The sequence below is a fragment of the Oncorhynchus kisutch genome, linkage group LG19 (assembly GCF_002021735.2).
Source record: "Oncorhynchus kisutch isolate 150728-3 linkage group LG19, Okis_V2, whole genome shotgun sequence".
Taxonomy (NCBI): domain Eukaryota; kingdom Metazoa; phylum Chordata; class Actinopteri; order Salmoniformes; family Salmonidae; genus Oncorhynchus; species Oncorhynchus kisutch.
Window position 1 is genome coordinate 22,536,165 of NC_034192.2, and position 16,028 is coordinate 22,552,192.

Sequence of the window (16,028 nt, forward strand, 5' to 3'; positions counted from 1 at the left end):
AACAGCGTGGACAGTGGAGACAAGAGATGGTCAGGCAATGAGGTGAGACACACACACACACACACACACACAAGATGGTCAGTCACTGAGGTAAGATGATCAAAATGATCACAAGAACGGTCAGTAAGGGACCTAGTGAATGACCTGCAGAGAGCTGTGACAGAAGTAACAAAGCCTACCATCAGTAACACACTACGCCGCCAGGGACTCAAATCCTGCAGTGCCAGACGTGTCCCCCTGCTTAAGCCACTACATGTCCAGGCCCGTCTGAAGTTTGCTAGAGAGCATTTGGATGATCCAGAAGAAGATTGGGAGAATGTCATATGGTCAGATGAACCCAAAATATAACTTTGTGGTAAAAAAATCAACTCGTCGTGTTTGGAGGACAAAGAATGCTGAGTTGCATCCAAAGAACACCATAACTACTGTGAAGCATGGGGGTGGAAACATCATGCTTTGGGGCTGTTTTTCTGCAAAGGGACCAGGACGACTGATCCGTGTAAAGGAAAGAATGAATGGGGCCATGTATCGTGAGATTTTGAGTGAAAACCTCCTTCCATCAGCAAGGGCATTGAAGATGAAACGTGGCTGGGTCTTTCAGCATGACAATGATCCCAAACACACCGCCCGGGCAACGAAGGACTGGCTTCGTAAGAAGCATTTCAAGGTCCTGGAGTGGCCTAGCCAGTCTCCAGATCTCAACCCCATAGAAAATCTTTGGAGGGAGTTGAAAGTCCGTGTTGCCCAGCAACAGCCCCAAAACATCACTGCTCTAGAGGAGATCTGCATGGAGGAATGGGCCAACATACCAGCAACAGTGTGTGAAAACCTTGTGAAGACTTACAGAAAACGCTTGACCTCTGTCATTGCCAACAAAGGGTATATAACAAAGTATTGAGAAACTTTTGTTATTGACCAAATACTTACTATTGTATGTAGTGCATCTAACGTTAGGCTCTGTGTTTTTAGCTTGTTATATAAATAGATATGCTAGCCTATTAGTCACGTTATGACTGACTTGTGATCATTGCTATGCTGATTGTATTGACATTCCCATCCTTAGTCACATGTGTGCGTTTTTGTCAGAATATTGAGTCATTGAAACTGAAATAGTGCATCCAGAATGGAGGCAGCAAACAATGTACCAGGCCAGCTGTGGATTACAACCTGATAGAAATGTTATTTGGACTACCATGAAATGTATTGTTGAATTATATTATTCATGCATTGAGCTGCATCCATCTATTCTGACAACAATGCCTTAGAGTACGTCATGGAACGTTGAGTCAAATAGGTTATTTTTAAAACTTCAAGTTGGTTTTGTAGCATAAACTGGGGATTTTATATTTTTGACAGATATTGTGATTGTCTGTTTTTATTTCTGCAATGTAGTTAAAACGCTGTCAGTTCCGCTTTAATATAAGAGACAGATGTAAATGAATAACTAATCACATTAAATCAATAATTATCTTAAGAAATGACTTTGTCAAAGCAAGAACATAACTAGGGCCTTACAATGATGGCACTGAGTAAAGCCTGTGTCTATGTATGCTGATGACTCAACATTTTACACATCAGCTAAAACAGACAGCTCGGTACATTCAGCTTCAACACTGCTTACAAAAAAGTAGTGATGAAGTCAATCTCTTCCACTTTGAGCCAGGAGAGATTGACAAAGAGCTGCATTCAGTTTTAGAATGGGTGGCAATTAATAAGCTAGTACTAAATATTTCAAAAACTTAATTTTTTGTATTTGTGACAAACCATTCACTAAACCAGAAACCTCAACAAATTGGATAATGTGGCAATTGAGCAAGTTGAGGTGACTAAACTGCTTGGAATAACCCTGGATTGTAAACTGTCATGGTCAAAACATATTGATGCAACGGAAGCTAAGATGGGGAAAGGTATGTCCGTAATAAAGCACTGCGTTGTTTTCTTGACATTGCATCAACAAAACAAGTCCTATAGGCCGTAGCTTTGTCACACCTGACCCAGACATATGGTCAAGTGCCACAAAGAGGGACATACTTTCGGCAAATTACAGTTGGTCTTGAAAAGAGCAACATGGCGGGCCCTTAAATGTACACGGGGAGCTAACATCAATGACATGCATGTCAATCTCTCCTGGCTCAAAGTGGAAGAGATTGACTTCATCACTACTTGTTTTTTGTAAGCAGTGTTGAATCTGAATGTACCGAGCTGTCTGTTTTAAACAACTAGCACACAGCTCAGACACCCAACCCCACAAGACATGCCACCAGAGGTCTCTTCACAGTCCCCAAGTCCAGAACAGACTATGGGAGGCACCCAGTACTACATAGAGCCATGACTACATGGAACTCTATTCCACATCAAGTTACTGATGCAAGCAGTAGAATCAGATTTAAAAACAGTTAAAATGACACCTTATGGAACAGCGCGCTGTGTAAAAAGACACACACACTAGCACACTAAAAACAGTTAAAACTACACCTTATGGAACAGCGAGCTGTGTAAAAAGACACACACACTAGCACACTAAAAACAGTTAAAACTACACCTTATGGAACAGCGAGCTCTGTAAAAAGACACACACACTAGCACACGTACTCTTCACATGTACGTTGTAATATTGTTGTATGGTGGTATTGTAGATATTTAGTGGTCTAATAATGTTTATGATGTGCTATTTTATCTTTTATGTCTGATGTAAATGCCTCAATGTATTTGGACCTCAGGAAGCAGCTAATAGCTATAGCAGCTATAGCAGCTAATAGGGATCCCTAATAAAGGCAAATGCAAAACTTGGATGGGGAGCGTCGCTGCACAGCTATTTTCAGGTCTCTCTTAAACCTCTATCAGGTGTAAGTCCAGGCTCCGGCCAATCAAGGACATTCAGGTACTTGTCCAGAAGCCACTCCTGTGTTGTCTTGGCTGTGTGCTTAGGGTTGTTGTCCTGTTGGAAGGTGAACCTTCACCCCAGTCTGAGGTCCTGAGTGTTCTGGAGCAGGTTTTCATCTAGGATCTCCATGTACTTTGCTCCTCATCTTTCTCTCGATCGTGATTAGTCTCCCAGTCCCTGCCGCTGAAAAACATCCCAACAGCATGATGCTGTTACCACCTTGCTTCACTGTAGGGAGGGTGCCAGGTTTCCTCCAGATGTGACTGTTGGCATTCAGGCCAAAAAGTTCAATCTTGGGTTCATCAGACCAGATAATCTTGTTTCTCGTGGTCTGAGAGTCTTTAGGTGCCTTTTGGCAAACTCCAAGCGGGCTGTCATGTGCCTTTTACTGAGGAGTGGCTGCTGTCTGGCCACTCTACCATAACGGCCTGATTGGTGGAGTGCTGCAGAGATGGGAGAACCTTCCAGAAGGACAACCATCTCCACAGAGGAACCCTGGAGCTCTGTCAGAGTGACCATTGGCTTCTTGGTCACCTCCCTGACCAAGGCCCTTTTCCCCAGATTGCTCGGTTTGGCAGGGCAGCCACCTCCTAGAAAGAGTCTTGGTGGTTCCAAACGTATTCCATTTAAGAATGATGGAGTCCACTGTGTTCTTGGGAACCTTCAATGCTGCAGAAATGTTTTTGTACCCTTCCCCAGATCTATGCCTCGATACAATCCTGTCTCAGAGCTCAACTGACAATTACTTCGATCTCATGGCTTGTTTTTGCTCTGACATGCACTGTCAACTGTGGGACCTTATATAGAGGTGTGTGCCTTTCCAAACCATGTCCAATTTAATTTAATTTACCACGGGTGGACTCCAAGTTGTAGAAATATCTCAAGGATGATCAATGGAAACAGGATGCACCTGAGCTCAATTTCAAATCTCATAGCAAAGGGTCTGAATACTTATGTAAACTAGGCTACCTGGGGCGGCAGGTAGCCTAGTGGTTAGAGCGTTGGACTAGTAACCGAAAGATTACAAGATCTGTTCTCATTTTTGCTCTACGACCCCCACAAGTGTCACGGGACTCGTCTGAAGGTAACTTATGTACCGGTTAAAATGACAGATTACAAGATCGAATCCCTCAGCTGACAAGGTAAAAAATCTGTCATTCTGCCCCTGAACAAGGCAGTTAACCCACTGTTCCTAGGCCGTCTTTGTAAAAATAAGCATTTGTTCTTAATTAACTGACTTGCCTTGTTAAATAAAGGATCAATAAAAACAGGTCTCTTAGTCCGACAGCTCCATGTCATTTCAATAAAAATCTTGAAACCGCCTGGCCCTGAATTTACCCAAATATGTATATTTTATACTCTAGCAGTAGGCCTACATTAAGAGAAATATCATAAAAGACAAAAACGTAGTGAGCATTTCATCCTCTAAGCTCCATGAAGGTCTGCAGTAGAATAGTTGGGACTCAACGAGTAGCCTGCCAATAGCCGCCAGTCTAATAAATCAGTTTAATATACACAATCACAAAGAAATCCGTTCATATTTTGTTTAGGAAGGTCATACAAATGTACATGATACTAAGACAATTTTTTTCAAAACTAACAGAATGGCATGTTTTAAGATGTAGTTCTCTGTGCTATAGTAGCTGAGGCTATGGTTGCGTCATGTCAACAAAATGAATTCACTTGTTATGCTCTTTCAGATAGGGTACAGCGATCAAAACGTCTGGCCTGCATGGACCTCTGTAGGATTATCTAGGAACGTAAGCAAGCTTCATAAAGACTCCCTCATTAGATGCCCTCTGGTGGTTTCTATGAGCATTAACAGTATTAACGGCAACAATGGCTGACAGTATAATACTATGACATTGTGCACTGTAACGTGCTCTACCATACTGCAGCATCCTGCAAGCTGTGCTGCAGTGTGACGCAACTTTTTAAAGGAAGAGCCACTGTATAGTTTATTTTATTAAAACATATAGGGTGTGTCTATGTATGAAAACATATACACGTTTACAAATGTTGACCAATCGATTGGTCGAAAGAACAGATTTTTGTTAGTCGGGGACATTCCTAATGTCAATAAAGGGCAGTCGCACAGGTTCTATGATTGCAAGTTAGTGCCATATTTCACACGTATGTAGAAGCTAATCTCTCCATGTGTTTCTTTCACTCCTAACTATTTTCTCTTTCATCCCTACAGCCCACGGATGAGTTGTCGGACCTGCCACTGCGTGTGGCAGAGATCACCAAAGAACAGAGACAGCGGAGGGAGAGGGAGGAGCACAGGATGTCTGGCTCCCATCCTGTTACCAACGGCACATGTGAGAATCAACGCATGTCTGTTTGTGTGTGTGAACTGTAGTGTCATGTACTGTATTTAGAGTTTTATTCACTTGTATTCTAGCCTGGGTACCAGTCTGTTTGTGTTAGCATTTCACTCCCTGAGACTCCTTCTCATGCCAGACTGTTTGGCATATGACACGGCGTAAAAGGCGGCAGGTAGCCTAGTGGTTAGAGCGTTGGACAAGTAACCGAAAGGTTACAAGATCAAATCCATGAGCTGATTAGGTAACAATCTGTCATTCGGCCCCTGAACAGGCAGTTAGAATCCCGGTTTCAACTGTACGAGTGGCATATGTGTATGGTATCTTGTGGGCGAGCTGTTTGCTGATGTCAACGTTGTGAACAGAGTGCCCCATGGTGGCGGTGGGGTTATGGTATGGGTAGTCATAAGCTACGGACAACGAACACAATTGCATTTTATCGATGGCAATTTTAATGCACAGAGGTACCATGACGAAATCCTGAGGCCCATTCATCTCATGTTTCAGCATGATATTGCACGGCCACATGTTGCAAGGATCTGTACACAATTCCTGGAAACTGAAAATGTCCCAGTTCTTCCATGGAATGCATACTCACCAGACATGTTATGCTCTGGATCAACGTGTACGACAGCGTGTTCCAGTACCCGCCAACATCCAGCGACTTCACACAGCAACTGAATAGGAGTGGGACAACATTCCACAGGCCACAATCAACAGACTGATCCACTCTATGTGAAGGAGATGTGTTACGCTGCATGAGAAAAATGGTGGTCACTTTTGATTACTTTTGATGTTGAGTCATTATACACTAATATTCCACACGAGGGCGGTATTGAAGCTATGGAACATTTTCTTCTGCAATGTGACCCTAATGAACTACCTTCCAGTGCATGCATTGTAACATTGGCTGAAATAGTACTCACGCATAACTATTTCATATTTCTAAATGATTTCTTTATTCAGACTAAAGTGACTGCTATGGGATCCCCCATGGCTCCTAACTATGCTAATTTGTATGTGGGTTACATGGAGAAACAGTCTATTTTCAATCCTCTCAAAAATGTTTTCTTGCCTCACATCATTATTTGGAAACGGTATATTGATGATATTTTTGTTCTATGGAGGGGTGATGCAAAACAGCTCCAGGCATTCCATGCTTTTCTTAACTCCTGTTCTGAGCATCTGAGATTTATTATGCAATCTGATACACGTCGAATCAGTTTTCTTGATCTTCTGATCTTGTGTGAAGATAATGTTCTATACACTGATCTTTACAGGAAACCTACTGATCGTAACAGTTTGTTGAGGGCTGATAGTTGTCACCCACTTCCCTTAAAAAATAGTTTGCCCTACAGCCAATTCTGTCGATTCAAAAGAATTTGCAAAAAACTGTCCAATTTCGACAGAAATATGGCTGAGACGCAAAGAAAGTTCAAGGAGAGGGGCTACAAGAATGATCAGATTAATATTGCCATTGAGAAAATTCAAAACAAAACAAGACATGACCTTTTTCAAGGTCAGTCTCGCAAAAAGAAGCATTCTTGCGTTTTAACTACCCGCTATTCAAAGTGCTCTGAACAAATTAAGGGAATTGTTCACAAACATTGGCACATCCTAAAATCCGATGATAGTCTCGGTAATGTGTTTCGGAGCTTCCCTTGGTCGTATTCTCGCGGGGCAGAAATCTCAGAGACCAATTGGTAAACTCTGATTTACCACTCCAAGATATTCCTGAACAATGTCTATTTGCGCCCCTACTGGATGGAAATTACAAATGTAATGGCTGTGCTCAATGCAATGGCACTTATAAATGTAGATCCTTCAAACACCCACAAACAGGGAAATCGATCCCAATAAAAGGTGTTATTACGTGCTCCACTAAGGCAGTTATTTATCTTATAACTTGTCCTTGTGGTAAAAATTATGTAGGTAAAACAAAGCGCGAATTAAAAGTAAGTATCTCAGAGCATCGTAGCACCATTAGGTGTAAAAACTTTACTTATCCAGTTGCGGCCCACTTCTTGGAGGCAGGCCACTCAATCTAGTCTCTGCGTTATATTGGCATCGAACATGTCACCCTCCCTAGGAGAGGGGGTGACCTTGATAATTAATTGTTAAAACGAGAGGCTGCCTGGATCTTTAATCTAAAGACCCTTGCGCCCTTTGGTCTCAACGTAGACTTTGATCTGAAGCCATTCTTGTGATTATTGTGACTTTGCCATTGTAATTGTGTGTAAACTTGTATAGTCAAATTAATCTGATCGTATGCTATCCATTTGTTTGTATGCTGTTCTTTGTATGACATTTTAATATTTGATTATTAACCAATGATATTAGGCCACTCCTGGCCATGATTACAGACACCTGTGTCTTTTGACACTATATAAACGAGTCATCCCGCAGTGTTTGTGATTATACCCTGATGAAGACAGCTTGGCTGTCGAAACGTTGGTATTACATTTTTGCATCTGAGCTCCAAGAGTGTGCGGCTTTCTTTTATTTTCAAGTTTCTACTCCGCTAGCCAGCACCTCGTCTAAATAGGTGTGCGTTTCTTTTTCTTCTAGAAAATGGTGGTCACACCAGATACTGACTGGTTTTCTGATCCACGCCCCTACCTTTTTTTTGTAAGCTATCTGTGACCAACAGATGCATATCTGCTTTCCCAGTTGTGAAATCCACAAATCAGGGCCTAAATAATTTATTTCAATTGACTGATGAACTGTAACTCAAATCTTTATTGTTGAATTTATATTTTTGTTTAGTGTATATTCTACAGCTTGCTTCTTTTTACTCTGAACTTGTGTGTAATCTGCCTTTCTGTCTTGTCTGTCTATCTATCCATCTGTCTGTCTGTAGTAGAGGCAGAGCTGGAGCAGATTGACTTTATAGACAGTTGTACAGGAGAGGAGGAGGAGGCCCAGTTGTACAGGAGAGGAGGAGGAGAAGTAGCAGAAACAATCAGCCTCAGTTCCCAGTTCATGGCTTACATTGAGCGCCGTGTCACCAGAGAGGTAAGTGTGTTACATGTATTTGTGTGTGTGTGATATAAATGCCATTCAGCAGAAACTTGTCCAAAGGGATTTAGTCATGCGTACATACACTGCTCAAAAAAATAAAGGGAACACTAAAATAACACATCCTAGATCTGAATAAATGAAATATTCTTATTAAATACTTTTTTCTTTACATAGTTGAATGTGCTGACAACAAAATCACACAAAAATTATCAATGGAAATCAAATTTATCAACCCATGGAGGTCTGGATTTGGAGTCACACTCAAAATTAAAGTGGAAAACCACACTACAGGCTGATCCAACTTTGATGTAATGTCCTTAAAACAAGTCAAAATGAGGCTCAGTAGTGTGTGTGGCCTCCACGTGCCTCTATGACCTCCCTACAACGCCTGGGCATGCTCCTGATGAAGTGGTGGATGGTCTCCTGAGGGATCTCCTCCCAGACCTGGACTAAAGCATCCGCCAACTCCTGGAATGTCAGTGGTGCAACGTGGCGTTGGTGGATGGAGCGAGACATGATGTCCCAGATGTGCTCAATTGGATTCAGCGCTGGGGAACGGGCGGGCCAGTCCATAGCATCAATGTCTTCCTCTTGCAGGAACTGCTGACACTCCAGCCACATGAGGACTAGGATTGTCTTGCATTAGGAGGAACCCAGGGCCAACCACACCAGTATATGCTCTCACAAGGGGTCTGAGGATCTCATCTCGGTACCTAATGGCAGTCAGGCTACCTCTGGCGAGCACGTGGAGGATGTTGCAGGCAGCAGAACGTTCTCCACGGCGTCTCCAGACTCACGTCTGTCACATGTGCTCAGTGTGAACCTGCTTTCATCTGTGGAGAGCACAGGGCGCCAGTGGCGATTTTGCCAATCTTGGTGTTCTCTGGCAAATGCCAAACGTCCTGCACGGTGTTGGTCTGTAAGCACAACCCCCACCCGTGGACGTCGGGCCCTCATACCACCCTCATGGAGTCTGTTTCTGACCGTTTGAGCAGACACATGCACATTTATGGCCTGCTGGAGGTCATTTTGCAGGGCTCTGGCAGTGCTCCTCCTTGCACAAAGGCAGAGGTAGCAGTCCTGCTGCTGGGTTGTTGGCCTCCTCCACATCTCCTCATGTACTGGCCTATCTCCTGGTAGCGCCTCCATGCTCTGGACACTACGCTGACAGACACAGCAAACCTTCTTGCCACAGCTCGCATTGATGTGCCATCCTGGATGAGCTGCACTTCCTGAGCCACTTGTGTGGGTTGTAGACTCCGTCTCATGCTACCACTAGAGTGAAACCACCGCCAGCATTCAAAAGTGACCAAAACATCAGCCAGGAAGCATAGGAACTGAGAAGTGGTCTGTAGTCACCACCTGCAGAACCACTCCTTTATTGGGGGTGTCTTGCTAAATGCCTATAATTTCCACCTGTTGTCTATTCCATTTGCACAACAGCATGTGAAATTTATTGTCAATCAGTGATGCTTCCTAAGTGGACAGTTTGATTTCACAGAAGTGTGATTGACTTGGAGTTACATTGTGTTGTTTAAGTGTTCCCTTTATTTTTTTGAGCAGTGTACATTTTAAATGTGTGTGTGTGTGATATAAATGCCATTCAGCAGACACCTGTCCAAGGGGAGTTAGTCATACATTTTGTGGCCCCAGTGGGAATCACTCACGCCCATACAAGCTCCATGCTCTGCCAACTGTGTGGTAGAGCATGGAGTGCACGTGTGTGTACGACTGGCCAGTGTGCACAGGACTGTATGTAGAAGGCTGGGGGTGCGTTCATCACAACAGAAGGGTATGCAACATTTAATTCAACAGAGACTACTGTTCTGAATGACCAGTTGAAGAACCTGATTATGGTGACCCAGTAAGCGATTGTGTATGGTGTCCTTGAGTTTTGCAATTTGAAATGGTCACATCCATATTGATTAGGCCACACTCGCCAAACGGGAGCAAACGTACCTCAAAGGCTGTTGAACCAATGGTTTGCACCATTTTGGGGAATCGTGTCAGTCAGTGCAAATCTTCACGCAACATAGCAAACATTGAACTGAACTGAACCCACCCCTGGTGTGTTTGTGGTGTAAGTGTGTTGATGACTGTTTCTTTGTAGGGCTCTCCAGTCAAGTCCAACTCCTCCAGAGACTCGAGGACAGACGACCCCAGGCGACACAATTCTCTGCAGAACCGGTAGGAAGACCTACAACACACACACACACACACACACACACACACACACACACACACACACAAACACCCTATCTATCTATCTAGTAACTTGACCTATAACCAATGTTCCTTCTAAGCTGCGCACACGAACAGTACTCCCAAGACTGCTGCACAGAAATATCAGCCCACAGAGAAAAGCACAAGATTTGAACTTCAGATCAACATTTTTGTCACATGCGCAGAATACAACAGTGAAATACTTACTTACAAGCCCTTAACCAACAATGCAGTTTTAAGAAAAGTAAGTGTTATGTGATAAATAAATAAGGAAGAAATTAAAATAACAATTAAAGAGCAGCAGTAAAATAACAGTAGCGAGGCTATACATAGGTACCGGTACAGAGTCAATGTGCGGGAGCACCGGTTAGTCGAGGTAATTGAGGTAATATGTATATATAGGTAGAGTTAAAGTGACTATGCATAGATGATAACAGACAGTATCAGCGGCGTAAGAGAGGGGGGAACAATGCAAATAGTCTGGGTAGCCATTTGATTAGCTGTTCAGGAGTCTTATGGCTTAGGGGAAGAAGCTGTTATAAGAAGCCTTTTGGTCCTAGACTTGGCGCTCTGGTACCGCTTGCCGTGCTGTAGCAGAGAGAACAGTCTGAGTAGGTTGGCTGGAGTATTTTGACAATTTTTAGGGCTTTCCTCTGACACCACCTGGTATAGATGTCCTGGATGGCAGGAAGCTTTGCCCCAGTGATGTACTGGGCCGTTCACACTACCCTCTGTAGTGCCTTGTCGTCGGAGGCCGAGCAGATGCCATACCAGGCAGTGATGCAACCAGCTCTCGATGGTGCAGCTGTCGAACGTTTTGAAGATCTGAGGACCCATGCCAAATCTTTTCAGTCTCCCGATGGGGAATAGGTTTTGTCGTACCCTCTTCACGACTGTCTTGGCGTGTTTGGACCGTGATAGTTTGTTGGTGATGTGATCTCAACCTTCTCCACAAAAAAACGAACATTTAGCCTAACGGCCAACATGAGGTAGAATAATAGAAATATACATTTGTGGAGAGTCAGGTGGCATTGGCGGAGAGTCGTTGAAGAGGGCGAGATGGAGTCACAATCCGTGCCAGGCACACCTGTGAGCTCTGGACCTCCACCTCCGACAGGCAGAGTCAACATACCTGGCGGGTTCATCAGGTCGTCGGTTCACCCTGACATTTCTATTCCTCTTCTGACAACAGAACTTGACCAACTGCTCACCAGGCACCGCAAGGGTATCTGGGTGTTTTATCATTAATACGGTCTCCCAGATGTTTCTGTCCATGACCCATGCAACACAAAAAAGCATTAAAGACCGTTAATGAGTACTTGAGGTCACCTAGAAAGTTTGGACATGGTCTGCTCTCCCTTATGTAAGGAATTAGGCACTTGCCCATGTTTACTGCAGTATGTATTGTAGGCTATGTTTACTTGTCAGACTGCACAGTAGCCTAATAAACAAATGCAGGTGGCTTCTATCTTCAAAATGCCTCGAATGCTTTATTATCCAAATGTAAAAGCATATACTGTACAGTACTGTATTTCTTCATCAGCATCTTTATGCTTTCGTTAATAAAATAATGATAAAAATACTCTTTCAAAATGTAGATGTTGATTTAGTTATGGATCCATAATGAATTACTATGGGACTAAATATAACTGATTTACAGAAATATTGTAACAAAGTTGTCTAATGAAGGCAAACCATTTAGAATCCTCCAATCCTACTCACGGCCGTCACGTTGTACAGTGTCATATTTTCCATTCCATCCAGAGGGTTTCATTTTTCTCGGAATAGAAACACCATGGTATTAATCACATTTTTTAAGCCAAATTTCTTAAAATCAATCCCATATACTATGTTATTACAAGAAAGGTTTTAAATTCTCTGGTAATACCAATATGGAAGACGATCAAATGCTTCTCAAAGATGCCCTCTGGTGGTCAAACTAGCGATAACTTGCATTAACAGAAGAAATGGCTGAGAATGAAATAACGTGCTACAAGATGTGCTTGTAAGCTCATCTGGTAGGCTTGTGTCACTGGGCAGATCAGACTTTGTAGTCTGTAATAGTTTGCAAGCCCTGCCACATCCGACGAGCGTCGGAGCCAGTGTAGTACAATTCAATCTTAGTCCTGTATTGACGCTTTGCCTGTTTGATCGTTCGTCGGAGGGCATAGCGGAATTTCTTATATGCTTCTTGGTTAGAGCCCCGCTCCTTGAAAGCAGCAACTCTACCCTATAGCTCAGTGCGGATGCTGCCTGTAATCCATGGCTTTTTGTTGGGGTATGTGCGTAGTGTCACTGTGGGGACGACGTCATTAATGCACTTATTGATGAAGCCAGTGACTGATGTGGTGCACTACTCAATGCCATCGGACGATTATTTTTGTTTTATTCGTCAGTTTTCCTATTTATTTTTTGTCACGGGCTGTTGGCGGTAGGTGCACCCGATTCAGCTGCCTTACACTCGTGTAGGCAAACTGTTGCCATTTTGAACCATTTCATTGTGTCTGACATTACAATCTCTGCCTTCCCGGTGGGCCCGGAGAGCAAGTCAAGTGCACTATAGTCCTACCGCTGGCCAATCGGATGGCTCAGATGACCGTGTCTGCAGTAAAGCATGAACGAAAGCTACAGTAAAGTTGATACTGTGAGATTTCTAAACGTTTAAAACCATGACTAGAGAGAGACTCAACGAATGCAGCAAAGAGCTGCTGTTTTATGAGTGTGTTAATGTTTAAGTTCTTTTTCAGCACTGTCAACACTTTGTATTCAACACTTTTATAAGCCATAAAATGCACATTCTTCCTATTTCCACTCAGATCTACAACCAGCACAGCAGCAGTAATGAAGGAGTAGGAAAGTGTAACCATAGGCTTGCGTTGGGTCTTTTATAATATCGAGGAATATTTCACTTTCTCTGTTCATAGCAGTAATAACATAAATTTGTGCACGAGGCAGAAATAATGCGGTGCGAGTCGAGTTTCGCCATCAGCTGGAAGACGGTGTCCCTTTTTGGTCTGTGTCAGTGGAGGAAAGGGAGAGTGGAGGGATGTTGAGCTGACCCCTCAGTCTGCTGCTCTCTCCCTCCACTGAGACTGACCATCAGATGCAGGCACCATCAGCACAGTAAAATAAAAAGCTAATTATTATTTAAATGTATGCTCACTCACTTGGGCTTCACAAGTAAAACAACAACGGATCTATCACTGGTGTGATCATTTCGCCTACCTTAAATTTCGAAATATATATATATATTTATTTTTTTACCCCGAACAGGAATGCATTCATTGCCAGGGCAATTCAAGCAATGATAATATGCAGTGATAATGTATTGGGCCATTAGTTTACTGTACAAACCTCATTGCTACAGAACTGTTTTTAATTGGTTAATGTTGCGTAGGCTTACGCTTTTTAAGTCACGCAAAAACAAATCTGAGCGGTGGATTTCTGCTTGCAGTTTGACTCTGTGATCTTGACTCAGAAAAGGTTGGTGACCACTGTTCTAGAGTTTTCCCTGTTAACACTATCAACATTTCCCTTTACTGTGGTAGTTGTGATCGAATCAACGCAATATTACACTTTCAACGCAACGTACCGAAACAGAATAAACCATGCAAGACATTTTGTTAGCTTATAACCTGTCATTAAAATGGATTTTTGTGGGGTTGTATCATTTGATTTACACAACATGCCTACCACTTTGAAGATGCAAAATATTTTTAAATTGTGAAACAAACAAGAAATAACACATGCATACCTATTCACACCCCCAAAGTCAATACTTTGTAGAGACACCTTTTGCAGCAATTTCAGCTGCAAGTCTCTTGGGATATGTCTCTATAAAATGGCACATTTAGCCACTGGGATCTTTGCCCATTTTTCAAGGCAAAACTGCTCCAGCTCCTTCAAGTTGGATGGGTTCCGCTTGTATACAGCAATCGTTCAAGTCATACCACAGATACTCAATTGGATTGAGGTCTGGGCTTTGACTAGACCATTCCAAGACATTTAAATGTTTCCCCTTAAACCACTCGAGTGTTGCTTTATCAGCATGCTTAGGGTCATTGTCCTGCTGGAAGGTGAACCTCCGTCCCAGTCTCTCATCTGTGGAAGACTGAAACCGGTTTCCCTCAAGAATTTCCCTGTATTTAGCTCCATCCATCATTCCTTCAATTCTGACCAGTTTCCCAGTCCCTGCTGGTGTAAAAACATACCCACAGCATGATGCTGCCACAACCATGCTTCACTGTGGGGATGAAGTTCTCGGGGTGATGAGAGGTGTTGGGTTTGCGCCAGATATAGTGTTTTCCTTGATGGCCAAAAAGCTACATTTTAGTCTCATCTAACCAGAGTATCTTCTTCCATTTGTTTGGGGAGTCTCCCGCATGCCTTTTGGCAAACAACAAATGTGTTTGCTTATTTTTTTCTTTAAGCAATGGCTTTTTTCTGGTCACTCTTCCATAAAGCCCAGCTCTGTGGAGTATACGTCTTAAAGTGGTCCTATGGACAGATACTCCAATCTCCGCTGTGGAGCTTTGCTGCTCCTTCAAGGTTATCATCTCCTCATCTCTCTATCGTCTCCTTGTTTGCCTCTGATTTATTCCCTCCTTGCCTGGTCTGTGAGTTTTGGTGGGCGGCCCTCTTGGCAGGTTTGTTGTGCTGCCATATTCTTTCTATTTTTTAATAATGGATTTAATGGTGCTCTTTTTATAACCCAACCCTGATCTGTACTTCTCCACAACTTTGTCCCTGACATGTTTGGAGAGCTCCTTGGTCTTCATGGTGCTGCTTGTTTTGTGGTGTTGCAGACCTGCCTTTCAGGACAAGTTTGCTGCTTCAGTGTCTTTAGATATTTTTGTCAGATGTTACTATGGAATACTGAAGTATAATTACAAGCAGTGCCAAAGGTGCCAAAGGCTTTTATTGACAATTACATGAGGTTGATGCAAAGAGTCAATATTTGCAGTGTTATGACTGATGGCAGGCTGTTTTTGCATAATCAATGCTTGGAGTTTGTCAGAATTTGTGGGTTTTTGTTTGTCCACCCGCCTCTTGAGGATTGACCATAAGTTCTCAATGGGATTAAGTTCTGGGGAGTTTCCTGGCCATGGACCCAAAATATCAATGTTTTGTTCCCCAAGCCACTCTGTTATCACTTTTGCCTTATGGCAAGATGCTCCATCATGCTGGAAAAGGCATTGTTCATCACCAAACTGTTTCTGGATGGTTGGGAGAAGTTGCTCTCGGAGGATGTGTTGGTACCATTCTTTATTCATGGCTGTGTTCTTAGGCAAATTTGTGAGTGAGCCCACACCTTGGCTGAGAAGCAACCCCACACATGAATGGTCTCAGGATGCTTCACTGTTGGCATGACACAGGACTGATGGTAGCGCTCAACTTGTCTTCTCCGGACAAGCTTTTTTTCCGGATGCCCTAAACAATCGGAAAGGGGATTCATCAGAGAAAATGACTTTACCCCAGTCCTCAGCAGTCCTATCCCTGTACCTTGTGCGGAATATCAGTCTGTCCCTGATGTTTTTCCTGCAGAGAAGTGGCTTCTTTGCTGCCCTTCTTGACTC

The 16,028-nt window shown here is 43.1% G+C and overlaps 1 protein-coding gene across 7 annotated transcripts in view; it reads left to right on the forward strand.

Annotated features, from left to right (window-relative positions):
* LOC109864452 (DISP complex protein LRCH3) overlaps positions 1–16,028 on the forward strand; it is an 81,910-nt gene that overhangs the window by 36,979 nt on the left and 28,903 nt on the right. For all 7 annotated transcript variants that reach the window (XM_031798589.1, XM_031798590.1, XM_020452244.2 and 4 more), the window contains exons 7-10: positions 1–42; positions 5,085–5,205; positions 8,069–8,223; positions 10,340–10,416. The exon at positions 1–42 is cut by the window's left edge and continues 52 nt beyond it. In XM_031798589.1, coding sequence (XP_031654449.1) covers positions 1–42; positions 5,085–5,205; positions 8,069–8,223; positions 10,340–10,416 — 395 coding nt within the window. The remainder of the gene's footprint in view (positions 43–5,084; positions 5,206–8,068; positions 8,224–10,339; positions 10,417–16,028) is intronic.